General features: G+C 55.1%; 1 protein-coding gene across 3 annotated transcripts; it reads left to right on the forward strand.

Moving 5' to 3' along the window:
* SSU72 (SSU72 homolog, RNA polymerase II CTD phosphatase) lies at positions 1-25,836 on the forward strand. Of its 3 annotated transcripts, none has more exons than XM_082660775.1 (7): positions 244-382; positions 4,984-5,141; positions 5,957-6,123; positions 10,147-10,290; positions 23,084-23,223; positions 23,879-23,997; positions 25,367-25,836. In XM_082660775.1, the coding sequence occupies exons 3-7, from the start codon at positions 5,990-5,992 to the stop codon at positions 25,466-25,468; spliced, it is 639 nt and encodes a 212-aa protein (XP_082516901.1). In that variant the 5' UTR covers positions 244-382; positions 4,984-5,141; positions 5,957-5,989; the 3' UTR covers positions 25,469-25,836. The 3 variants fall into 3 exon arrangements, with proteins under 3 accessions (XP_082516900.1, XP_082516901.1, XP_082516902.1); XM_082660776.1 differs by lacking the exon at positions 244-382 and adding an exon at positions 4,443-4,519; XM_082660774.1 differs by lacking the exons at positions 4,984-5,141; positions 5,957-6,123 and having other exon boundaries at positions 1-382.
* Positions 25,837-26,392: the final 556 nt, after the last annotated feature.

Below are 26,392 nucleotides of genomic sequence, written 5' to 3' on the forward strand. Positions count from 1 at the left end.
GCTTCCGTGCCAAGCGCCGTCCTCGGCGCTCGCGCCCGAAGCAGCGGCGCGCTCGCTGGCCGGTCTGGCGCCCGGGGAGCTGGGCCTCCCACGGCCCGCGGTCCAGCTCTCTGGGCCGGCGCTGGGAAGCCGCTGGGACGCCGTACACACGCCAGCGCCGCGCGTCCTGACGCGCTACGTCGCCGGCGCCGCCGCTTCGCGTAATGACTTCCGGGCGCCGGGGCCGCCATCTTGCTCGCGCGGAAGCGGCGCGGCTGGGTGGGAGTCCCGAGGCGGGAGTCGCGGACCGTGCGGCCGCCGCCATGCCGTCATCGCCGCTGCGGGTGGCGGTGGTGTGCTCGAGCAACCAGAACCGGAGCATGGAGGCGCACAACATCCTCAGGTAGTTGGGGCATCCGCCCTGGCCCAGCGCGCCCCGCGGACGCCGGCCGACCGGCCGTCCCTCCGGCCGACCGGCCCGTGCTGGGCGGTTCCGGCTCCCGGCCCGTGCTGTGTGGCGGCGGCCGCGGTTCCCGGCCCCGGTTCTCCCTGACCCGTGCTGGGCGGCCCAGGTTCCCAGGCGGGCGGTGCGCGGCGGCCCCCGAAGGACGGCCGAGAGGCCTCGCCGCCTCCAGGCTCGTTGGCTACAGGGCCGAGCGCAGCGAGGAATCGACAAAACTCGGTCCGCCGCGCGGTCCCCCACGTGTGCTTAGCGTCGCGAAAAATTCACATTCTGAGCCGAAATGTTTCCGGGTCGCTGAAACCTCAAACTGCTAGTAAACCTGAAAGGCTGATGCTGTTCGCGTCTACTTCGTACGCACGTCTGTGTATCTGAAAATCATGGTCTCTGTAAAATGCTCAGCAGTGAGGCGGTAAGTTGCAAGACGAAGGTTAGGGTCCACGAGAGGATAGGCCGGTTGTGTCCAGGGCGTGTCGCCTTTTTATCAAATATGGAAAACTTGCGCGACAGGATCTCAGGATAGAACAAGTCGTAAAAACACGGAAATGGCCTATTTTAATTTCATGCATTTGTGTATTTGCTTCTATCTACATTTTTCAAGTCTCATGCAAAAAAATCCTTTCTCCTCCCTTGGAAAATCTCCAGTCGATAATTTCTGAACCACACGTGAGTTTGGTTTCACGTTTCAGTGCTAACTCCCCTTTTGTGACGCCGGTGTTGTATATGTTTAATAAAATTTTATTCCCGTTTGATAAATTTTTTTTCGTTCAAAATCACTTTACAGAATGTGAAATTGACACCTTGCATTACAGTTAAAGTTTGGTGTACATGTCAACTTTGATAGTAAAAGTTGAAACTGCCGTTTCTTCTGAAGTTTTCTTATGTGGACATTACAGGACAACCATGCCTCGCTGCTTCTCCTACTACGGCAGTCAGCTTTGACTCTCCTGGGGAAATCAGAATTCTCCCTCGCCCCTCGTTTTTAATGAAGCTGGACGCACCAGGTGTCCACGATCTGCTAGTTATGAGTTTAATTCTTCCTAACATCTACCACACTGTCTGCAGTATTCAGTTAATGTTGTTTTTTGGTCTAGTGTGATATGCTTCGAACCTTACAAACCAATGTGGAGTTCGTTTCTAAACTAGAATTTTTTAAACTGTAAAGTTGTTTTAAAATTGGAAAAGTGCAAGAATTACAGTGTGCTGGATCTGATCCCCAAACTGCATTTATCTGTTCAGAGTCACTAAAAGTGGTAACTTTAAGGAAAAGATTGCAAGGTTCACGCTCCAGGAAAATTATTCAAGGAAAATAAAATTTAATGTCTTTAATTAGAATGACAAGTGATCTGGAAACCACCTCATTCTGCTGGTTCTGGCTGGTGATCCTTTATTTAAGCTCTTCTCTATCTGCATAACAAAGTTGGGGTGAAATCTTACAAAAGGAAATGTTTTTAAATTTCCTGTAGCAACTTTGTTAGTAAATCAGTTCCAAAGTCTTGCCTATCTGATAGCCCTGAGACAGTCACCAGCAAGATTTAAGCCCTTGCTTAGTTCAAAGTAACTGGCACAGCCTTGGGTCTCCTGCGGAAATGAGGGTGCAGAAGAGCCCCCAAATAATCACCAAGTAGGAATGCTTGTGTACTTTTACCCATTTTACTATTTTTCAAATTTACTCATGAGAAAAGTAGATTCAGAATGAGGGCAAAAGGAGGTAAGTTTAGGGTAACATACATTATTTGTACCATGAATGTGAAGTTATTTTAGACGTGAATCTTTAATTTCTAAAATGCTTATATTTGGGGGGTGTTTTCCTTTGTTAAAATGATAGTATTTGCTTGTTGCAAAAAATCCTCGCTGTAGAAAATATAGAAGATGAAGAAGATAAGGATCACGGTACCATTTTGGGGTACACTCTTCTTTCTGGATGTTCTTGCAGGCATCCGGACACACACTGAAGGGAGGCCAGAGCACTGTTAGGTAATCTCTCCACAGAACGTGAACATAGTTTGATTTCAATATTCATTTCTGCTTTTATTTTTATACATTGGATTTGAACATATCTATTCATGTTGAGTAATAGCAGTGGTTACAAAACCATGAGCCAGTACTCAGAGCAATCCTGTGCAGCAGTCACTTTGGTAACCACTCCCCGTAACAGGTGGTTGGTTTTCAGTTTTATGATGTCCACATTCTTGTGCCATTTTAAGTATCTTTGTACACTTTTCTAGTTATTTCCTTGGCATAAATTGCTGAGTCAAAAAGTAGGCATATTTTACATTTTCATACATTCTGCCAAACTGCCTTCCAGAAAAGTACCTGTTTATAGAATTCCCATTTCCTCACAATATGGGCATTATTTATATCTTTTCATGCTGCTGGGGCAAAAGTATCTCGCCCTTTAGTTTTAAAATTGCTGTTGAGATTGAACAACTTTTTGTGTCGTTTTCACTTTTGAAAATTATTTATGGCTTTATCTCTTTCGATAACTTACAGGGTTTAAAAGGATGTTTAAGAAATTTATATGATGGTTTTTGTTACAACTAGTAGAGCTTATAAAAGATTTAGAGACTTAGGTCTTGAAGATGATTGTGAAAAGCATTTAAAAATGGTACGATTAAATAAATAAATAAATTTTAAAAAATGGTACGATAGGGCTTCCCTGGTGGCACAGTGGTTGAGAGTCCGCCTGCCGATGCAGGGGACACGGGTTCATGCCCCAGTCCGGGAAGATCCCACATGCCGCAGAGCGGCTAGGCCCGTGAGCCATGGCCGCTGAGCCTGCGCGTCCAGAGCCTGTGCTCCGCGTTGGGAGAGACCACAACAGTGAGAGGCCCACGTACCGCAAAAAAAAACAAAAACAAAAAAAAGGTACCATGAGGGGCTTCCCTTGCGGTCCAGTGGTTAAGACTCCGAGCTCCCAATGCAGGGGGCACAGGTTCAATTCCTGGTGGGGGAACTAAGATCCCACATGCTGCAGGGCATGGCCAAAAAAAGAAATGTATAAGTGAAAACAAGAAAATTGTGTATGCAGTTTGGTTACAACTAAATAAAACTATGCATAGGAAAACTTCTGAAATGAACTATCATAAGGAATGTAGTTGATCAAGCATGCACGCTAGGTCATTTATTAGTGAAACCCAATTTTATTTTTGCCCCCTTGAAAATCTGCTCAGGCTGTATTTTTCTGAGAAGTCAAATACAAGTGTTAATAAATGTTGGCGTTTTCTAGAGCTAGTCATAATGTTCCCTGGGGTGATCTTTTTTGATCTTTTGAGACTAAATTGTTTGAAATACTAGTCCTGGAGCCATTCAGGTTTTTTAAGGGGTGCAGGAAGACTATGTTTATTTCCACAGAGCCTCCTGTTCTTTGTACTCTGTGGATTAAGGTGTCCCTTTGGAACCAATTAATTTATTTTTTTGTTCCAGACTCTGTGTTAGAGGTCAAGGGGCCTGCTGATTTTTGGAAGCTGGTTTTTTTTTTTTTTTTTTTTGCTGTACGCGGGCCTCTCACTGCTGTGGCCTCTCCCATTGCGGAGCACAGGCTCCGGACGCGCAGGCTCAGCGGCCATGGCTCACGGGCCTAGCCGCTCTGCGGCATGTGGGATCTTCCCGGACTGGGGCATGAACCCGTGTCCCCTGCATCGGCAGGCGGACTCTCAACCACTGCGCCACCAGGGAAGCCCTGGAAGCTGTTTTTAATCGTAGCAGTTCAAAACAGATTTTAAAGAAAGACTTCTCTAAATTACTGTTTTCAATCATAATTTCCTGGGCAGTTTGATTTTGGGAAGATGAGCAGAGAGGCTGTAGATGTGGAAGAAAAAAGGTTAGAATCAGTCTCTTGAGCTCCTCTGTGCCAGGTGCTTTGCAAATGCCATCTGATTTCGTCCTCACAACTCTTAGGATGTGCACACGTACACAGGTGAGGAGATAATACCCAGAGCAAGAAGCCCCAGCTCATGAGTGACAGCAAGGATCTGGCTACAAGGGGCTCCAGTGCTGACGGATGAGTGACAGAACTGATGGGATAGAACGCGGGCTGGAGGAGGATCTAGGCTGCGGGGAGTGCGACAGTCAGCTGAGGTCCTGTGATTCTCCGATTTGGGGTGGGGCGCTCAAGTCTTAATGTCATGAGTAGAGTATGTGGACTCTAGCCACACTGGGATGGAGGTACTCAGACAGCCTCTCCCAGAGGGGACTGAGTCTCAGGGCTGCTGGGATCTGAACACAGGATCTGAGTGAGCCCAGGCGGCTTGACACAGCACTCTCCCAGACGGTGCTAAACTCTCCCCTTGTCTTGAATACACTTCCAGAAGCCTCTTGTTCTAAACCAGGGAGGGATTGTCCGCTATCCCCTGCGGCCCCTTTGGCTGCATTTTTGATACTTTGTTTCTGGGTACACTTGAGGAAGGTAAACTGGAAACTATCTGGGGAGGTGGAAGATTTGAAATTGTGTGTATAAGGTTAGAAGAGGTGCCTACAGGGGACACGTTTGCCATCATAGATTTTAAGGGACTCTGCATTGTTTTTTTGCTTTTTGTCTTCAGGAGGCAGAACTAAGACCAGAAGGCTTGGTTGGAAGAAGGTAGATTTCTGTTTGGATGTGAACATTGAGACGAAACTGGGTAGACCAAGCATGGTATCAGTTCCAGCAGCTAAAACATTTTCCCCTGCCTTAAGGATCATCATCTCCAACCTTCCGTAGGTGAGAACAGGTCGAACCCAGGGAAGATAGTTGAGCGGGTTCACCATGGTTAGTAGCGCTTAGGGCAGTGCTGGGACTGGAACAGCTGAAGTACCAGATCTTGAGGCCCTACTCTGCTGGCCCTGCACCCTGGGGAGGCCGACAGTGGCCGGCAGAGCAAGCTGGCCTTCGAGAAGCCAGGGTCGAGGAAGAGCTGGCCTGGAGCAGGGACATCTAAGCAGGAGCTCTCTTGGGCGCTAAACAAAGTGGCACGTTTGACAAGCTCCATGCGTGGTGATCTCATGCTGAGAGGCCTTTTGTTTTCTTCTTGACCTATGGGAGGGTGAGAATAAAATAAACCCTAGAAAACATTGGGAAGTGCTTAGGCTGACGTTTTACTAGGGGTGACATCAACTTTACTGGAATATTAACATTTCAGGAAGTTGATCTTCCCAGCTTGTGGCTATACCACAGTGAAACTGCAGGCAGGCGTTATAGTGTGATGGTGCTTGAGCAGTTGATCTGTGTTGGGTAAGCATGAGGTCATTGTGTAGCTAGAAACGGCTGATTAAGCAGTGGGCGATTTTACCTGTAGTAAAGCTGACTTATGCTCGTAAGCATCTTGTGTCCTACTCAGAGACAGGTCCTACTTTCAGAAGGTTTGCAGTGGTCTAGGATTTCAGTCTTAGCCACAATAATGCTTTGAATTAGGTTAATAACCACACTATAGAAAATAGAAAAAAAATGGCATAACCCATACTGTAAATTTGGGTGTTTTCTTTTTTTTTTTTTTGCGGTACGCGGGCCTCTCACTGTTGTGGCCTCTCCCGTTGCAGAGCACAGGCTCCGGACGCGCAGTCTCAGCGGCCATGGCTCACGGGCCCAGCCGCTCCGCGGCATGTGGGATCTTCCCGGACCGGGGCACGAACCTGTGTTCTCTGCATCGGCAGGCGGACTCTCAACCACTGCGCCACCAGGGAAGCCCTGGGTGTTTTCTTGATTGGTATTCATTTTAACTTTATTATTTTACCTTTAGGCATCAGGATAACAACTGAAACAATTCTGTTTCCCAAAATTCAACTTTTTTTTTTTTTTTTTTTTGCGGTACGCGGGCCTCTCACTGCTGTGGCCTCTCCCGTTGCAGAGCACAGGCTCCAGACGCGCAGGCTCAGCAGCCATGGCTCACAGGCCCAGCCGCTCCGCGGCATGTGGGATCCTCCCGGACTAGGACACGAACCTGTGTCCCCTGCATCGGCAGGCGGACTCTCAACCGCTGTGCCACCAGGGAAGCCCCAATGTTTTTTATGATAGTGTAATCTTTTCTATAACTTAACATTTCTGTATCTTAATGTGTAACATAATTTCTATATTTTTCTGATAGATTTTTGATACCTATAAAGACAAGTTTGATAAATACTTGTCTGGAAGATTTGTTTAACATACAAAATAATTGGCCCCTGAGACAAAGCCTTTCGGTGGTCAGCAATATTTTTACAGCGCTCAGTCCTTTTATGTGAGAAACACATCGTCACTGTACATAGTCACACACAAGATGGGCTGTTTTGTCAGTTGCATGAGCTTAGAAGAAACAGGGCTTCTGTTGTTAACTAGCCTTTTTGCCACTTGTGACCATTTTGTTGGGGGAAGAACAAACTGGGTTTCATTTTGTGTGTGCAGTTTAAATTCTTCTGCCAGTAAATTCCTCTTTTGGGGTTTCATTTTATTTTTAAATATGCTTGAGTAACATTTCAGGCAGTTAGGGAGGGCAGTGAGGAGAGGGCAGCTGCGGCCCCCCTCCCCCGACGGTTTCTAGTAGGAGAGACCTCACCCAGCCTTTCAGAGACCTAGCAGGCATCCTCTTAGAAGCCCTGTTAGGGATCAGCCGTGTGGAAAATGGGCCCAGGTTATCTTTGGGGTGATCTATTTTTAGGGATATGGACAGTGTTTCACTTGGACACCTAGCGCACGCCTCAGTCCCTGTTGTGACAGGAGGTAAGGGAAGGAGATTGTCCACCCGGGCAGTTCAGGCTCGCTGCCCCGGCAGGAGTCAGGGGCATGTGAGACCCTGTGCTGGGACCTCTCCACCTAGGGCCTCTTGGGAACCCTATGGGCAGTTTTTCAGTGGCACACATGCCCTACGCCAACCCCAGGAACACCTTGGGGTCCTGTCTGGGGCCTGCATTACGGGGTGCAGGATGTGTTGGGAGCCCCCAGGCACCCTGTTTCCCATCACCCCCAGCCCCACAGCTTTGCCATCTCTGCGCTTCCCCCGTCCTGTGTCCTGGAGGGTTACCTACTTTGTTCCCACTCCCAGAGCATCTGAGGAGAGGGATTTAGGTCTGTTTCAATCACTGCTGAATCCCCAGCACATATAGTAAGCTCCAGAAAATATCATTGGATCAAAAATGGAATGGCTAACCTGCCACCAGTAGAAGTGGTGGTGGTTTTTCAGTCTTAAAACTTTAGCCATTGGGGATTTAACAGTCTCCTTTGCTGCTGCCTGGCTAAATTAAGACTTATTCAGTATATATTTCATTAATGTATTTCAAGAGTAGTTGTGCTTGGGCTCATTTTAATAAATTTGAACTTAGGTTTAAGAGTTGGGCTCATGTAAATAAGTTCTTTAATTATGAGTAAGTATCTCAAAGGGATGACTGAGATGTAGAAATACTGATTTTTTTTTTAAAAAGTGATGGAGGAACTGTGTCTAAATGAATCTTTCACTTATTTTTGTTGGGAAGCGTTTTGTTTTTCCCACGGTTCCCCCAAATGATTTTTGGGACCCCTTTTGGAGCAGGCTTCTTGGGTAGCTAGCTGAGAAAGGTGGTCTCAGCGTGGTTTCGCATTCTGACCCGTAAAGGCACTCTCTCTCACACACTTAACTCACTCATTGTTTGGTTTCAAATGGCTTGTTTTAAAGCATCCACCAGAAGACAGGCCTTTCTCCCAAGATCTTGTGAACAGATACGTGGCCTTTGGAGACAGGCCCGGGGTGGCCCCAGGAGCGTGTTGAGCAGTTGGATTCACGCAGTCACTGTGTCGCTTCCGGGCAGGGTCACACCTTGGGCTCCCTCTGCAGGGACTGGACTCAGCTCCAAGCCCTCAGGGACCTTGCTTCTGTGGGTTAGTGTTTTTCCATAGCACACGTTCCTCTCTCAAGGACCTGCTCCCTCCAGGGTATTTTTGGGGTGAGGGGCTTGGCACTATGAGGATAAGCTCTCTGTTTCGGGCAGTTCTTGTGGAGTAGTGGCAAATCATGAAGCCAGCAAGACAAGCGTGGCCCACTGCTGTGTGTTCCCATGGCGCCCGTGGCCGTGACCTGTTCCCGGTCACTGTCTTGGGAGAGTGTGACCCCCGCGCGGCTGTTGTCAAGGGGGCCTTCATCCCTGCCTTGTTGGTCCTTTGACAGAGAACATTTCTTTTATTGTACGTACCTGACCTGGTGAGGAAACGGGTTGGGTGACGTGGTCTGTTGGGCACCTGCTGGAGCCTGTGGGTGGAGGTGCCCGCGTGGCTGGGCCCTTGCATCCCAGCCTCCGTGTCGCCGGGGCCCGGAGCTGCACGTAAACTGGGGCTGGGTTGGTTGTTGTCCATTTACAGCTCAGGTGGCCATGGCCCCATTCACTCCTCAGTCGTGCCTGTTGTCCCCCGTGTTCTCCATCACAGTGACCTCTGGGGCCTGGTTGAGGGCACAGCTCGGGCCTTCCAGGGACAGAGGGACATTACCAGCTTCAGAGGACTCAGGCAAGGTGTTTGACCCAAACCGGATGAGAAGTGCTTTAAAAACGTGTGTCTGTGAGGCTCTGTCGCACCAGGCGCAGTGGCTGCGCTCTTCGCGTCCCTCCCCGTTCTCACAGTGACAGCAAGTGACCTGTGGGTCCTTCCTGTCTTTTGTGGGAGGGACAGTGACTCTCGGGCTGGGCTTCTAGAAGTGCTGTGTCTGCTGGGAGAGACCACGGGTCTCGCTCCACAGGCGCTGGGGGCCGAGTGAGGTTTCCTCCCTTATTTGTCCGCCTTTCAGCAGAGAGGCATCGGTGCCCACGAGGGATTGGGGGAGTGGCGCCTGCAGACCTGGGCTTCCCCACGTGCTGGGACATGTGTGCATGGACACGTTCGCTCCTCCGTGGGCCTCCAGATGTGGCCAGACACCCCTGAGCTGCAATAAAATGTACAAAAAAGCTTGAGACAGTGACCGCGGCCGCCTCAGAGCCTGCGGGGCCGTGAGGAGAACGTCGGGGCTGGTGGGCCTGGGGCCTGCTCCCGAGTTGGCAGGCAGGGATGCTTCCACACGGACGTTTTAGTGATGTATAAACACGAGGTTAGGATGAGAAGGCCGTTTCACGTAGACGCTTTGAACACTCCCAGTGTTGGCTTTCACCGCTTGTGAGTTTGAAGGAACATGGGGTCTGCAGCTGGGGTCTGAGTGAGGATGGCGTTGGGGCCGCAGTGTGTGCGATGACCTTTCTTGCTTAGGGTGCGACTGTGGCTCGTGGACGCTGCCTGTCAAGAAGGTTCCCTCAGTTTATTAGGAGACACTCAGCCATTCCCTTATCTCTGGCCCTCGCAGCTGGCGCCTCGAGGTAGGAGGCCGGGGGAGTGTCCCTCTGCTCCGGGGCTCCGGAAACTCTATTCTTGGTCCTGGGAAGCCTGCATCACGGCAGCTGGAAACCTGGACAAATGGTTTCGTTCTAGAGACCAGGACAGGAGTCAGATGACAAGACGTTCTAGGTGAAATCTTCCCTCTACCACGTGTCTATCCTGTGGCCATCACAGACATCCACCTCGTTCCCCTACGTTCCAGGATCCTTTGTCTCCTGTTGGGATTGGCTTCACCTAGCTTTTGTGTAACGTGCTACAGGATTTTTTTAAATTTGCAAATAAAATACTTAGAGTTAAGAATTGAGAAACGTGTTCTTTGAGACCAACAAAATTGTTCATATAGTCCATTTCCCATTTCATTTTCCTTTTTAGCATATTGTGTCTCATTTAGTCCAACTGTGATTCTCTGTCGTTTTGTGTCTTTCAGCAAACGAGGATTCAGTGTCCGGTCCTTTGGAACAGGAACTCATGTGAAGCTTCCAGGACCAGCACCCGACAAGCCAAACGTTTATGATTTCAAAACCACATATGACCAGATGTACAACGATCTCCTTAGGAAAGACAAAGAACTGCATCCCAGTGGTTGCCCTTTAACCCTGTGTGCTTGTCTCTGACAGGTGTCACCTGTGGGCACCACTCAGGGGCACCTGTGAGGCAGGGGACGCGGCGGCCCATTTGAGGTGTGCGGGGTCACTGGGTTTCTGTTCTGGTGCTCACGGGACCGTCCAGAGGTTGGAGCCACTCGGGGCCGTGGGCTGCAGTCCACGTGGACACAGTCGGGGAAGGTTGTGATACAGTATTAGAGCAGCTTAGGTGAGGAAGGTGGGACCCCGCCATCCGTGGCTTTGCACACTGCAGGTAGGTGTGGGCGTGGGTGTGCACTGGTTCACGGGCGGCTGCCTCACACTCTGGTGCTCTTTCTGGAGGGTCAGCTCATGAGAGGGCCACATTGGGTGCCGAAGGAAGCATGTTAGAAGCAGGGAATTTGAGAGGACTTGACTTCCTTTCAGGAAGAGACAAAACAGACTTTGTCTGCTTCCTAAGACTCACGGGAAAGGAAGGTATTTTAAAGCCAGATTTGTGTGAATGTGACCCCAGGCTGTGGATATTAAGATCATCCTTGCTGGCTGGGTTTTGACCAGACACTTCACGGTCACCCCGGGCTGCTTTAAATTCCTGGGACACCTCATGTTACCATGAGTGACGGTGGTTCTCAGGATGGAGACCAGACACATCCCAAGCGAGAGGAGTATAGACACCGGGTGGAAAGCTTCCTTCACTTCGGCGTTCTTGCAATTGTGAATAAACTACGAATGTTCTCTGTACACCTATAGATTACTTAGCTGCGAGGGGCCCCGGAGGTCATTCCAGCAAAACGCACTGGACGCTGGTGGTTGCTGCACGCTCCACCCCGTGCCCGCTCCTCCCCAGCTGCAAGGGAAAACGTCGGGTGGGGGCGTTGGGGCAGAAATGCAGGTATTTCTCGTCAGTGCCCCAGCCGGGCACTGATGCTGGGGGTCCAGGACTCACGCCCACCAGAACCAGCACCCCCCGCTGCCCCATGCAGTCCCAAGGCCCTCCCGGGGGTGTGGGAGCCCCAAGAGACCCTGCAGCGCACCTTGCGCACACACTCCTTTCTCAGAAGGCGCAGACCACATTAGGAACAGCTCTGCATACTACCGGGGAGACGCCAGCCGTGTCCTGGGCTCCGCGTGGCGGTGCCGTGTGGTGAGAGCCGTCCTAACCTTGTGGAGAGGCGCCAGCCACGGCCGCTCCCCTGGGAAAGCTGTGATCCAACTCCAGGCTTTTGGTTCTTGCACTGAAAACTCTCTGTTGATAAGCTTAACTTGAGACCCCATCTAGTGAGTTGGCCAGAAATTTCTTTGGGCTTTTCTGTAGGGTAAGATGTTACAGAAAAACTGGAAAGAACTTTTTGGCCAACCCAGTATTTTTTAAGATTATTGTTCAGTTAGCACCATTCGTTTTTTAAAGACTTAAACTCAACAAGAGAAACGACAACAGGTAATGCACTTAGTCTGTACTCCCTTAATTATTGTAAGTTAGGTCTTTCACATCAGAGCTACTTCTGGGAATGGGCAGCATTTACACATTGTAGACCAAATCTGGAGGGATTTTGTGCGTGTCCCTGGTGGCTCTAAACGAAGGGGCAGAGCCCAGCCTCTCAGAACTCAGACTCTCCTCTCGGGGTGACTGTACAGGCCTGTGGTCTCCCCAGCAGCATCCAGTCCAGGGGATGGTTGTGCCTGCTGTCCGGGCCCCGTGTAGGGGAGTTGCCTCCGTAGACCCCCCCCACGTTGGCTGCCCTTCACGAGCCTCTGGGAGGGAGCCTTGTCGCTTTGCTGGCTTCACTTGGGTGGGATTTCTACCTTCTGGGTGGGGTGGGAAGGGGCAAAACAAGGCTGTGTCTGGCACTATGCTCAGCTCTGCCTGAGTCAGCCCTTGGCCAGTAACAGAGGAGCGTCTGCCGGCAGTGGGGGACGGGGAGTCCACTGGGACGCTGGCAGGATGCCAGGGGGTGGGGGGCCGGAGGCCTTGCCAACTTGGGCAGGGTTGGTGATCAGGTGTGGGGCAGGGAGCCCCGCGTTTCCCCACGTGCTCAGGACACGGCAGACGAGGTCAAAACCTGAATCTGTAGCATAGAACACCTGGGCGTTTGCAGACGTGGCTTTTGCAGCTCACAGTGCAGAGCTAGGAAATATTGCAAGATGGGACCCGAGGGCAAAACGACATGCAGCAAACGTTTGAGTTTTCAGGGAAGAGAAGATGCCCCTTGTTGGGCAGAGCCGGGGAGTTGAGGCCAAGTGGCTGGCAGGCACAGATGGGCCCTGGAGACGTCTGCGGGCTTTGCCTGGGCACCGCTCTGCCCTGTGGGCTGGGGCCTGGGACCCTGTGGTTCTCGAGCCCTCAGTGGGTTCTGGTCTGTAGTCGTTAGTAGCCAGGCAGTTTATTTGTTCATTATTTGGCTGTAAATAGGGGTTTTGCTTTTGGTTTTCTCGCCACAAGCAGGAGTGGGTTGGGTTGAGAGGCTGCGGCCTCGGTCCTGCGGTGACAGGTGTGGCCGCAGAGCACCTGCCTGATGTCGCCCAGCCCTGTGAGGAGCTAGACAGCCTGGTGAGGTTTACGTTTCCCTCCCCCTGTGGGAACTCTCAACGATAGTGCAGGAAATCTGGGTTCACCTGACCCTCCCCGGGCATGTAAGAGGGTCTTCTCTTCGGACGCCTCTAAGGCGGGAGCTGTCCTTGACTATGAGACGATCTACCTGCTTCAAGTGCACGGCTTCGCGGGTCCACGGGGCTGTGCGCTCAGCAGACTGTAGGATGTTTCCCCCCAGGAAGCCCCCTGGCAGCTGCTGGCCCAGTCCCCGCCTGTGGCTCTGCCTCTTCTGGACGTTTCTGATCCACAGGTCGTACAGCACGGGTCTTTAGGAGCTAGCTTCTGCCTAACGTCCGAAGTTGAGCTGTCCTTTTGTCGTTGTCGTTGAGCTGTCCTCTTTTATGTGTAAATGTTCCCGTGGACCTTAAGTTTTTTCATCCCTTTGCCTTGGAGTCCTTTTGAATACAGAGCAGCTTCAAACTTGGTGTTCCGTTTGGGGGCTGTAGTGTACCTCCTGTGTCAAGTTGGTAGAGGCTTCCAGATCTTTCCATTTTCTGCCTGAGCCACTTTCCACACCTGAGCTTCCTCCCGGGCTCTCCAGCATCAGTTGAGCAGAATCTGCAGCTGAACCTCAGCCTACTTGGCGCACTTTTGGGGGAAGATAAGTCATTTTCTTCTAAATGTAAGACTGGCCAATCTGTGACCTAAGGAACAGGGTCCCTGGGCCCAGTCACGGAGGAGGGGCCGCCAGGAAAGATGAGGCTGGCAGTGTCCTCACGGCTCCAGGAGAGCTATGTTTCCTTGGTTTTGGATAATTGCTTTGTGAGTTACAAAACCACTTGTCTTAAAAAGCAAGTGAATGTGTAGCTCTAAATATAGTTCATGTGATTTTTAATACATGTGACCAATTGCTCCCCAAACAGTGAGTTTCAGTGCAGATATAACTAACACTCGCCCAGATCCTGACTTTACCCTGTAAGTGGCGGCTGCGTGTTGAACTTGTATCTCGCATACTTTCCCTCTTTCTCCTGTGGCTCTTTTGTAATTAAATACCTCTGGGGTTAGATTGTTTTTTAACTATTTGTTTATTCATTTTCAGTTTCTCAATTTCATTGTCTTTTAGGCCTTAGGTTAATTTATGTGTATACTCACTTCTCCACTGTGTAATTTTTGTTGTCTTGGAGTAAAAGGTAATAATAAATGTAATTTCTAAGAGTATAAATCCCACAGCCTCCGGGCCTCCATCCTGGGTACGAGGTTAGTGGACACAGCAGCTCCGTCCTGCTCAAGGCCCCTGGGCTTTTCCAGAACCTTGTTCTTGGGGTCTCGTCAGACCCTCCTCGCCTTCTCTTGCTGCGTTCGGTGGCATGGGGTGGCTGCCCGGCCCTGCCCTGAGGACACTTCCTGCACTTCAAGTCCAAGCCCCTTGGGCTCCCACCTTCAGCGTGTCCTGCCTGACCCCCGTCGTGGGCGGTCCCTGGTCACCCTCACTGGCCCCGTGCGTGCCTGGCGTGAGCTCGCCTATCTGACCCCATCTCATTTCACCCTGGTTGGCAGCTGTGATTTCAAGTGGTTACTGAAAACAGTGTCTGTTTAACACATGAGTGTGTTCCTAAGCCAGACACTGGTTCCCAGGGAAACTCTGATCTAGTTTTACTGATGCTTAAGCTTTTGGATTTTAGAAAAGCACTCAGGCTTAAAATAAAAGTTAAGGCCTTCAGGTACTTCACATGTGGCCGGAAGAGAAGCTTGCATGTCTGACAGGCATTGCCCCGAGTCGAGCAGCTGGCTGCCCGAGGTGGCTGCGGGGTCCCTCCTGAGGCGACAGCAAGGCAGGTCGGGGTCCCCACAGCCTGCAGCAGGTGGGGTGCAGACGCAGTGTGTAGCCGGTGGGTGACGCCGCAGCCCGCGTTGGTGGGTTCACTTTGACTGGGGACCGGGGTGGCGAGGCCATTGCAGACCACGCCAGAGCTCCCGCCGCCAGCCTCAGGAGCGGTGGGGCCTCGTGACAGCTTGTGGTGCATCGGCTCTTCATGTTCGAGGGTCCCAGCAGTCGCCACAACCCTTTGAGAGTATTTCAAGCCTAAAGCTCTTTGCTGTCAGCCTTGCTCATACCCAGGTGTGCTGAGGACGCCGCTCCCACGGCTGGTGGCTGAGTGTTCTCGTGACCACGCACAGCAGCTGCAGCACCACCCGCCCGCCTACCGGCCTGCTCTTGCCCTGGCTTCGCCCCCTGGCTCCAGGGAGGAAGGGGCCCGATTCAGAGCCATGGGGGGCTGCAGTTGGGCCCCTGTGCTGCCCCAGCCCCGTGGCTCGAGGGAGACCTCTTGCATCCATGCTGCTTTGCCGTGAAAACACAGACTGGGTGCCTTGGAGGGGAGGGTGTCTCCATCCATAACAGGTGAGGGGTTGTCAGGGTTCCTTGGCGGGGGGGAGCAGTAGTCAGCTCTGGCCCCCTCCCGTTGGCACCTGGCATGTGTCTGGAGTCTGAATTTGAGGTGGCCGTGGCCTGTGGCCAGTGTTGGAGGGCTGGCCGGCCGGTGGGAATCCGGGTGAGCTGTGTCAGCTCCGAGGTCGGGGGCCAGGTGGGCATCAGGAATGCCCTCCCCCCCACCTCAGGGCAGGGCTTCTGAGGAGGTGTGGGAGTGGGCTGGGCGGGCCTTGCCGTGGGCGGGTGTGGGTCTAGGTGCCAGCAGCGCGTGGGTACGGCTTTCCCCCTGGCCCTGAACCCTGACGGGGTCCAGCCATGTCCACCTCGGCACTGACCGCTCCTCATGTGGATGGAGACTGAAGGAGTGCGTACACCAGCGGCCTTGTGCCCAAGCTGCGTCGCCATTAGGTGCCCCAGGCTCCTGCCCCCGAGATGCCCCGTTCACACGTGAACCTGCACCTTCCTGATGCCATCCTCTAAAGCGAGGGACTTGAGCAGGGCGTCTTTGGGGACACACATCCTGGAAACTAGAGAAGCACTGTCATGGGGGCCTTCAGGGAGGGTCTGGGTCGCACGTCCGTGTCTGAGGGCAGGGCCTCTCCCTGGCACGCGGTTGGGCTCGAGGAATCTGGCCCCAAAGCACCATCTCCGCGGACACTTCGTGGAGCATCTCCCTGGTGCGTGGGCGTCACCTGTAAGCTCCTGAACTCCGCCGTCGGCCTTTCCCTGGCTCGTGTGCAGGAGCACAGCCACCCCACCCCAGCCCCATCAGGACAGGCAGGGCGTCACCATGACCACCAGAATAAGAACGGACAGTCTGTCAGGACAGGCTCTGCCAGGCCATGTCGGGCAGCCCTTGGTGTGTCCCAGGTAGCTGGGGACACTCGGCAGCGCTCCTTCTCTCGGCTGCTTCCTGCCTGGGAGGCTTGCGGCCCTTCCTTCCTCTGCTGTGTTTCTCAGAGGCCTCTCGACCCTGGCTGCTCCCGCGGGTCCCCACGGGGAACCCTGCTGGGCACAGGTGGGTTGGTTTGCAATGACCACTGGCCTCTTGGGCCAGCCCCCCACCCTCCCTCCATCTTAGCCAGACGGTTTGGTTTCTTGTGCAAACTGCGTGGTCTCGAGAACGCCAGGCTTGGCCAGGGCTCGGCAGGGAGCACGGGGGGTCATCCAGGGACATCTGGGTCGGTGGCCACCCTGGGCTTGGTGCTGTTCCTGCTTAAATCACTCAGTAAGTGGAATTTCAGTGAGGGTGGGGGTCATTTTATTTTTCCTTGAACTCACAGTGTTTGGGGTGGATCTCGGGCACTGCTTGGAGGTGGGCGGTAGGCGGCCAGGAGATCGGCACCTAGAGCATCACCATGTTGTTCCCCCACCGCACCCTCCCCACCCCCCGCCGCCCTGTGATGTTTGGGATTTAGTCTGTTTTGAACCATTTATGTAGAAGTGATTTGGTATTTGCAGACTAATTCATGATCTGAGGGTTTTTTCTCAAAAAGTAAGTAAAATGCTCCAGCCTAGGACTCAGGTTTTCTCTTTTGTTTTGAGATCAAAATTTTTATGATGTCACACAGCTGGAGGGTAGGTACGTGTCTATTTGAAACAAAACACTAAGACTAAAGATATTTTTCCCATTGCATTTTTATTCAGCCAATTTATTAAAAAAATATTTTCTTGAGCTTCCTCTTAAATTTAAATAAATGTAGCATTTTACCCTATTTGGACAAGTGGTCTACCACTTTTATTTATTTTTAAAAATAAATTTATTTATTATTTTTGGCTGCATTGGGTCTTCGTTGCTGCACGCAGGCTTTCTCTGGTTGCAGCGAGCAGGGGCTACTCTTCGTTGCGGTGCGCGGGCTTCTCATTGCGGTGGCTTCTCTTGTCGTGGAGCACGGGCTCTAGGCACGCAGGCTTCAGTAGTTGTAGCACACGGGCTCAGTAGTTGTGGTTCGCAGGCTCTAGAGCGCAGGCTTCAGTAGTTGTGGCGCACGGGCTTAGTTGCTCCACGGCATGCAGGATCTTCCTGGACCAGGGCTCAAACCTGTGTCCCCTGCATCGGCAGGTGGACTCTCAACCACTGCGCCACCAGGGAAGCCCTACTTGTATTATTTAAAGTCTGCTAAAGCCGCACCTGGTTAGACGGTGTTGTCTGTCTCTGCCATCTGTCCCCTTCAGGCTGACTTAAGGCGGCTTCTGAGGTCGGGTTTCTGAGGAGGAGACATTGGACTGGAGGGTTGCAGAGTCTGCTTTCTGGCCGTCACTGTTTTGTTTTGTTTTGTTTCTAACACCATTGTGCAGGGAGTGTTTCCTTTGAAGAAGAGGGATGGCGGGTTCTTGCCTCCCGGGCCCCAGGCCCCGTGCAGAAGAGGCCGGGCGAGCAGAGCCCCTAGGATGCTGCGCCCGTCCCGGGAGGGCTGGTGGAGGGGCCCTGGTCGATCAGACGGGTGAGTGTTCCTCGCCTTCCGGTCCAGGCTGTGTTCTTGGCGGCGGGTGGGGGGATGGCAGCTGCCCTCCGGGGGGCTCCACACGACCGGGACGTGCTCTGGAAGCTGGGCCTGTGACTAGTGTGTGTAGAACACGATTACGGATGAAACGTATTTGCTACTTCCCAATTCATTTTTTGCTGACTTTGGCCCGACCGAAGCGACCTCGCTGCCTGGTTGCAGTCTGGGGAGTTGTAGTCGCTCCTCTGCTTCGGTTTGTCCTGCCCTTTCCTGGCTGCCTGTGGCCCTGCTCGCCCGGCCCCGGCCCCGGCCCCGGCCCCACGGGCGGCTCACGAGACAGAGGCTTCTGGTCCCTGCGGGCCTCAGGCCGTTTGGAGCACCCTCTCTGCACATGCTGCTCAAGAGGTTTGTTTTTCTAATTTTCATCATTCTTTTTCTACGTGACACCTGTTCCAAAAAACGGCCCAGTTATGCATCCCGTGGCTCCCTGCGCTGTCCTCCAGGGCGTCCTTTGTGCAGCACGTGTGTCTGAGGCACCCAGTTTGTTCTTAAGTTTTCTGTCTGGGGATGTGGCCGTTTCACAGACACGAGGTTGTCACCCGTCCTGCCTCCCCCAGTGGCCAGTGACTGTGCTTCTTGGGCTTGTGCTTTTCACGAGGCCTATGAGGCTAATGGCTCTGACACAAAACCCTGGGGGTATTGTGACAGCAGACTGTTGGCGGCACAGGGAAGGCATGGGTGAGGGCTGGACCCGTGCAGCCGCGGTTGGTGCCCATCTGAAATGAAGGTGGCGAGGTTGTCGTTAGGTAGTGAGGCTAAAATTTGAGCAAAATGATTAAATTGTTCCCAAGATGGGGTGGCCCATTTCCCTGCAGAGCTGCACATCCACTCAGTGCCCAGGAGGCTTCATGTGTAGGGAGGGAGCTCCTGGCTGCCTCCCCCTCCCCTGGGACGGGCACCCCAGAGGGAAGCCCCACAGGTGGGCAGGGCTCTGAGTGGATTCTTGAATCCAGCAGAGAAGAGCGCAGGGCCGCTGAGCAAGGGTCCAGACTCCTGGATTTGGAGTTGGGAGGTCACCGTGGGCTTCCAGAGGCACGAGGTCCTGCTTACCTTGGTGCTGTGCTCGGCCCAGTGGGTTTGCGGAAGCCCCAGCTCTTGCCCGTGGCTGGCCAGTGGTCACCCGTCCAGGCCAGCGGGGGGCTGGTCCTTGTCTTTGAGGACCTTCCCCCAGAGGCACTTGGGCCCCTGTGTGAGGGGTTTTGCATCTTCTGTTTCAGTTGGATCAAGCTCAGTACTGGAGGTAGAATTAGGTTGGAGGATGCCTGGGATGAGCGTGTTCTGGGGCACAGCCCACTTGGCCAGCTCCAGCCGTGGGATTTGGGTTCACACCCCGGGCTAAGCCTCGAGGCGGGAAACGCCTGGTGACGTTGGGGGGCAGAGGTGCTGATGCTGAAAGTCCCTGGGCTCCGTTTGGTCAGCATCCGAGGAACAGCTCGGACGAGGGCATCCTCTCTCGGTGAAGCACACACCGCAACGGTCCAGCCAGGGCCTGCCCGAGCTGCCCCCTGCCCACTCCATTCCCAGAGCCCCAGTGCGGGGGCAGAGCTGGGCTCCCGGGCCTGGCTGTTGGGAGAGAACACAGGTGGTGGCGGCCGGCGGGCCTGGGAGGCCACTTGCCGGAAGCGCCTTCCCGACAGGGCTCGGCTGGCACTGCCCCTGGCCCCCTCGCCCACTTCCTCGGGGTTCTGACTCCACCTGGAGATCCTGCTTCTGTTCTCGGTGTTCCGAGGCTGTCTCTTCCCAGGTTTGTCTCCATCACGTGCGCTGGGTGATGTTTGTGGGCGACCAGGCTGAGGTGTGTCACTTCCGACCCTGGGAAGGGAAGTACTTCTGTCCCTGGGGGAGCGGGAGCCTGGCCGGTCCTCAGCAGAGACCTGGGCCCTGGGCTGGGAGGGGACATGGGGGCGTGGGCTCCACTGTTAAACCTCCGAGGGAGCGTCTGACCCCGTATGTGGGTTCTGTCGGCGCCTCACCCCTGCCCTGGAATCGGCCCATCCGTCTCCTCACTGGTCTGGCCCCAGCCTCTGCCCTCAGCCACCTGCCTTCACAGGGGGCATCTCTGCTTTGACCCCAGGTTCCCAGCATGGGCTCCGCGCACCGGGGCCTGCTCTGTGCCGGCCTGGCCCCCTCTGCCCACCTCCCGGGCCCTCCTTGTCCGATGGGAAGCAGAGCCGCATCCTCGCCGAATCCCCCCACATGGCTGGGCTGGGGCAGCAGGAGGAATGATGTGCTTGCGCTCCGAGGGCTCGGGAAGGCGTTGCCTCGGGCGCCCAGAAGTCACGTCTGCCGGACGCACTGTCAGGCCCGTATCTCTCAGCATCACTGTTGAGACAGAAGCGTTCAGCTGAACCTGTTTTCCGTGCTGAGCACACGTATGTAGGATGAACTCGTGGTTGGGGGCTAAACCTCACATCTGAGAAGTTGCCTTGAACTAGAACAGACTGGAGCCCTCGGGCACCTGGGTCAGAGCAGGTTCTGCCATTCCGGACGGGCAGCCTCCAGGCCCAGGTCCTGGCTCAAAGCCGGTCTGTGGTCCCTTTGGGTGCATCTCAGACCCGCCGGTATGTTTGCCTTTTGCCCTTGAACTTTGGACACAAGCCCCCTGTGCCTGCCGTGTTCCCCTCAGGACAGTCCCTGGGCCCATCCTGAATCTGAGTGCCCCCCGCGGGGTCGCTCCAGCAGGCTTGCCGGTGCTCATGTAGCAGTTTCGAGAGCACGTGCTCTCCGCTGACAGGGTCTGCATCGTTTGATGGGTAGGACCCCAGAGTGTTTCAGAATGATCCTTTGTTGTCGTACTTCCTGTGGCAGCAGACAGAACCTCTCGTCTTTCTGGGGCCCCCACTCTTGAGGAGCTGCGGATCTGCACCACAGAGGAGGTGCCCACGCCGCCCTTCATCTGTCCCAGGTGAGAGGGGGAGACCCACCCTCTGAAGGTGCAGCGGCTCCAGGCGTGAGCTGGGGCGCACAGCCGCAGCCCAGGAGACGTGGGGCAGGGGCAGGGGCCCAGACACCGTGTTCTCTGCCTGCACCCACCTCGGCCTCCGTCCGCCTGGGTTGGGCTCTTGAGCTAGCTTTCCCCGCCTGGGGGGTTTATTTCTGACAAGCGTGTGAGCTCAAAGGGAGGCCCCAGCCAGCTCTCCCTCCCTAAAGGAGGCTTCCTGCCTCGGCAGGTCGGCTGGCCCTTTACCCACTGTGGTCAGCCAGGCCTGCCGCTGCCTCTGGGCCCAAGGTCGCTGTTGGCTGGGGGAGCACCCATGTGGGGTGGGAGTGGTTCTAGGGGCCTAACGTGTCCTTCCCACCTGGCAGGGCCCCAGGGGGTGGTCCTGGCTGCCCGGCTCCCTTGCAGCTCTGGTCCACGGGCTTGGCCTTGGTGGGTTCGGTGCAGATGCCTCGAGTGGCCAGGGCCCTGCTGCCTTGGCCCCTGCAGGTCGTGGCTCAGCTAGGAGTGCTCGGCCCCTGAGTCTGCAGCATCCCAGCCTCCGTGGGGTGAGCACGCCCCCTGCCTCCCTCCCTCCCTCCCTCCGTGCACAGAGCGTGGGCCTTCCCTCAGAAGCCAGGCCCTAAGGAAGGCTTTGTCTTGGTGGCAGACAGCTGTCGCCATCTTGATCCCCACTTTTCCTGTCTCACCCTGGTGTGAGGCGGGAGTTCAGGCAGGTCCCTGGGAATCCAGTGTTTCGTCGTTTCATCCTCAAGGACCCACACCCGCACCCAGCATGCGCTGTCCTTGGTCCTGCCTGCCACGGCCTGGGCCCTGCGTATCCGGGATTTGCTAGAAAATAGTCTCAAAAGGTCCCTGTTACTCCTTCCTTGTTACACTGATGAAGGTGAGGCTTTGATCTCTGAACTAGGCCTTTTGTCCTCAGTTATGTGCAGCTGACTTTCATTTGTTACATCATCTTTGTGCATAACTGAGGGTCAAGGAAAGAAGGAAGGGGCTTTGCAAGACTGCTGGGGACCCTGAGGAGCCCCCCGAGCACCTGGTGGCCTCCCCTCTGAGGGAGCCGTCACCGTGAGCCTTGGTGTCACCTGAAGCCGGGCTGTCTGGGTGGCCGGTCTTGGAGCCACTGTGGGAGTGCAGGGAGCCTCCACCACCAGCCCTGCACCACGTGGGGCCTCCCTGGCCTGTGTCTTTCTGCTGGACGTAGATGCCAGGTGTCCGAAGGACCAGGTTCTGGGGAGGAAGACCTAGATGTAGCAGCGAGTGGGCAGCCAGGAGGCGGCAGGGCCAGCCCGGGGGCGCAGGCCAGCATGAGGTGGCCGTGGTTATTACGCTTGTCTAAAAAATGGCAAGAACCAAAAACGCCCCACAGCTAACAGTCAAGTGTCTTTTCAAGTGAAAACTCTTAATTAAATGTATTTTAAAAGCCGTTTTCACCATCCAAGAAGGTAGGAAATGTATTTTGAGTAATACGAGCTCATTGAAATAAACTCTCATAACTTAAAATCTGGGAAAGACAGTAAATGTATCCCTCAGAGTTCCTAAATCAGCCCATCTGTGTCCGAGTAGAGTGGACAACATGCTTGTTTCAAACTATCCAGAACGACCCTTAGAGACCACGGGCTTCGTCCTTGGGGCAGTGAGCCCTCTCCTGGGGCCGAGGACACAGCCATCGGGGGTGGGGGTGGGGGTGGGATCCTGTCTGGAGGGTCCCAGAGGAGGCACTTCCAGCTCAGGGCCACCTGCTTGGCACAGACCTTGACTGCGGGACCTGTGTGGCCCATCCGAGCTCCGAGGGACTCGGCCCTTCCAGGTCCTGGGCCTGGGCTCCCCTCACTCTGCCCTCAGTTCACCAAGGCTTCTCCCTCCTGGACGCTCTTCGTGTCCTCTCTTGGGTGGGCTTCCGGATTCTCTCACTGCCATGCTGAGCTAGGCTTGGGATTGGGTTTCCAGGTTAGCTTTGTCTTTGCCAAAGGGCTTGGGTTCAGCATGAGCGTTTGCCAAGACTCTGCAGGACGGAAAAGGCCATCAGTGACTTCCTGGCGGCCCAGTGGTTAAGACTCTGAGCTTCCACTGCAGGGGGTGCAGCTTCAATCCCTGGTTGGGGAAACACGGACCTGGGAGAAGGCTGCAGACACTAGGTCTGCTTTCTGGAGAGGTGTGGGTCCAAGGGCAGCCAGTAGGCTGGGCTGGGGGCGAGCACTCTCACCTGACTTGTCTCCTGCGGGATGGGGGATTGCGGCCCAGCCTGCCCCCACGTGCCTCCGTCGCCCTGATGCTCCTGCTGGGGGCGGGGGGGGGGGCGGGTGGCTGCGCCTACGCGGATGCTGGGGGGGAGCGGGGCCTTTATCCAGAGTTCCTTAACTCGGGCACTCAGCTACACGCAGAATGGCATTTTACACATGCTGGACAGAAATAAGAGGATCAAGCCCCGGCCAGAAAGGTTCCAGAACTGCAAAGATCTGTTTGATCTGATCCTCACCTGTGAAGAGCGGGTGTACGACCAGGTGGTGGAAGGTAAGCGCAACAGCTGCAGCGCCAGGCCCTGTGCCGTGCCCTCTGTCCTGCTGTGCGTCCAGCGCCTCTGAGGCAGCCGGGCCGTCCTGTGCGTGGTGTCTGTTCCTGGCCCAGGGCTGGAGAAGGGTTCCCGGTGCGTCTGTGGGCTCCGGCAGGCGGGGGAAATGGGGCAAGGCCACGGAGAGGTGGACAGAGGGCCCCTGACCTGTGTGGGCCCTGGGAGGGGGTGGGGGCAGGAGATGGTGGCCTTGGGGCTGACCGTGTTCACCAGGGCAAAACCACCTGTGCCAGCCAACAGCACGGTGCGGGTTCAGGGCCTTTGTGGCGCAGCAAGAGCACGTGTGGTGCAGAGGGACTAGGGCCTGGTGCTTTGTAAGTGAGGGTGCTGTCAGCTGCTGTCCCGCGGGACAGGCTGGATTTGGCAGGTGTGACCAGGTGGCCTGGGGTCCAGCTTCATGAGCGCGAGCTTTCCTGCGGTCCCAGCCGTATTTGGCGTGAGGCTCCTCCCGGGGTTGGGGGTGGGGGGGGAGTGCTCGGCCTGGTCAGATGCTCTGATGTTGGTCCTTAACTGCATCCCCGAAGGAAGGCTGGGCAGCGCACAGCCTCCTGCGCTCTGTTCTGAGGCCTCTGACTTCCGTCCTCTTGTCACGGTCAGATCTGAATTCTAGGGAGCAGGAGACGTGCCAGCCTGTGCATGTGATCAACGTGGACATCCAGGACAACCACGAAGAGGCCACCCTGGGGGCGTTCCTCATCTGTGAGCTCTGCCAGTGCGTGAGTATCGGGCCCTGGGCGGGCCTGCGTCGTGCACACAAGGGCTTCAGCATGAACGTGACGAGCACACCGCTCGGTTCACGGTCCGCTTACTGCCAAACGTTAAAACCCATAAATGCAGAGGTGCCCACAGGTGAGAGTCACCGAGTCAGCTCTGGCTAAAGAATGCACCTTTGAGCGTTTTAGGTTGATTGCAGGGGTGAGTGACCTGCCGGGGTCTGGCTTCTGTGGAGATGGCTCCCAGGACTTAGGCCCCCTGCCAAGACCCCAAACAGCTAGAGGAGCCCGGGAGCCCCCAGAGATGGCATCAAAGGGCTCTGGTCCTCTCTGCCCCCGCACTTCTCATTCCAGACGTCCAGCCCTCCCCGAGTGGCCCTGGGCATCTTCCCTTGTACAGGAAACCCCAAGAGCTTTTGCAGCCACTGTGCAGCTGTGCTCAGAGCCAAACATTTCCTCTTAGATGGGACAAAAGGACCGACCCAACTCGTATGTCTGGTCATATCTTTGGCCTGTGGCTTCTGCATTTAGGCCAACTAACTGTGAGTGATAGAAAAGTGAAGAAAACGAGGCTTAACCAAGAAGTCTGGAGACAGGCAGGCCTGGACGGGTTTGCTGTGTGAGGGGCCCAGGCCCCTGCTCTCTTGTTACTTTGCCCGGCACAGCTTCTGTTCCCAAGGTGTCTCATGGTCCAGGGTGGCTGCTGAAGCTCCAGCAGTTGTTCCCATGGTCTGGCCATCAGGCAAAAGACAGGGCTGAAGGGGCTGACACGTCCCAGAAATAGCACACGTGACAGCCACTTGGGTCGGGCTGGCGAGAGCTTGCAGAGGAGAGGCACTGCTCACAGGCCGAGACGGGGGGCAGCGAGGGGCCTCGGCCGCAGGCCAGCCCCTGCCAGGACAGGCGGGCTGAGGAGCTGGCCCCGGACCACCCTGGGGCTGTCCCCTGGCAGGGCCGCCTCCTTCCAGGGCGGTGGTTCTCCACCAGGGGACATCTCACCGCACACACGGTGGGCCTCACAGCCGGGAGAGACGCTAGTGGCAGCTGGCGGGTGGGGGCCACAGGCGCTGCTTAACCCGCTACAGTGCACGGGACGGCCCCTGGGCTTCCTTGCTGGCTGACCGGGCCCGCGACGGTACTGTCTGGGTCGGGTCTGCTCATTTTCAGGGTGGGGGCAGTGCAGGCGGCGAGCGTCTGCAGTGCGCGTATGTGTGGCATCTGAGGCCACCCGCCCTGCTGCAGCCGCTCCGTGTCCCGTCCCTGTCGGGCTCCCCTCCGCCCCGCCCCACACGCACGGGCGGCACCAGGCCGGGGCGGGGTGGGGCTGCCTGTTGGGCGCGGGCGGCTCAGGGCGGCTCTCCTCTGGCTCCAGATCCAGCACACGGAGGACATGGAGAACGAGATTGACGAGCTGCTGCAGGAGTTTGAGGAGAAGAGCGGCAGGACCTTCCTGCACACCGTCTGCTTCTACTGATGGCCCCCGCCCGCCTGGAGCCACCTTGCTGAGCTTCCTTTTGTTAATACTTCTTCCTTCCTGATATTTGTTTTTACCTTTAGGTATTCTGCCGATGGACGGACGGTAGCAGTGCCCAAATAAACTGTACATATGAAATGAGAAGATATACATAAATGCCAGATTACAATCAAGTGTTTCCCATCCCACTTTTACTTATGAGTGGGATATTGATTATAGTTTTTTTTCTTTAACCAAAAAAGAAAAAAACGGTTGATAGCACATTTCCCCCCAGCCATCTGCCTCTCACTGAGCACCCCTTTCCCGTCTCCCCTAACTGGCTGCAATGTACAAATCCCTGAATAAAGCAACAGGCTGTACTTTTTGGGAAAGAACCTGCCATTGTCTCATCAGTAGATGTTGCTGGTCGTCCTGGCTTCATCCAGAGTACCCTGCCTGGCCTGGACCTCCCGTCAGGGTCCTCAGACGGCAGTCCGGGCCTGTGGGTCAAGCTGAGCTCTCTAGCACCACCCCGAGGGCCTCCCGTCCACGGGGACTCTGGAGGGATGTGGCACCTGCTCCCTGGGCGGGGACCGCTCTTGCCTGGTGACCCCTCCTGGTCTCCGTGGCACAGAGGTGTTCCGGGGACTCCTCTGTGGGCAGTGCTGTCCCCCTGCCTGTGGATGGTGGGCTGGCTCAATGACCCCTCCCCAGCCCCCAGCAACATGGGGCAGCCACATCAGGGCTACGACGCGGGCCTCTGAGCTTCGTGGCCCACCCCTGAGGAGAGCCGGGGCTGAGGCTGGCCCTGCCCCCGCAGTAAGGGATCCTTTAGCCTTTGTTGGGCCCCATCCTTGTGCCATGTGGCCATGGCTCCGGAGTGACCTCCCTGGCAGGGACCCTGCGGCCCCTCCGCTAAAGGCAGCCTCTTGCCGGAGGAGGCTG

This window comes from Grampus griseus (assembly GCF_964374135.1).
Source record: "Grampus griseus genome assembly, chromosome: 1".
Lineage (NCBI taxonomy): Eukaryota > Metazoa > Chordata > Mammalia > Artiodactyla > Delphinidae > Grampus > Grampus griseus.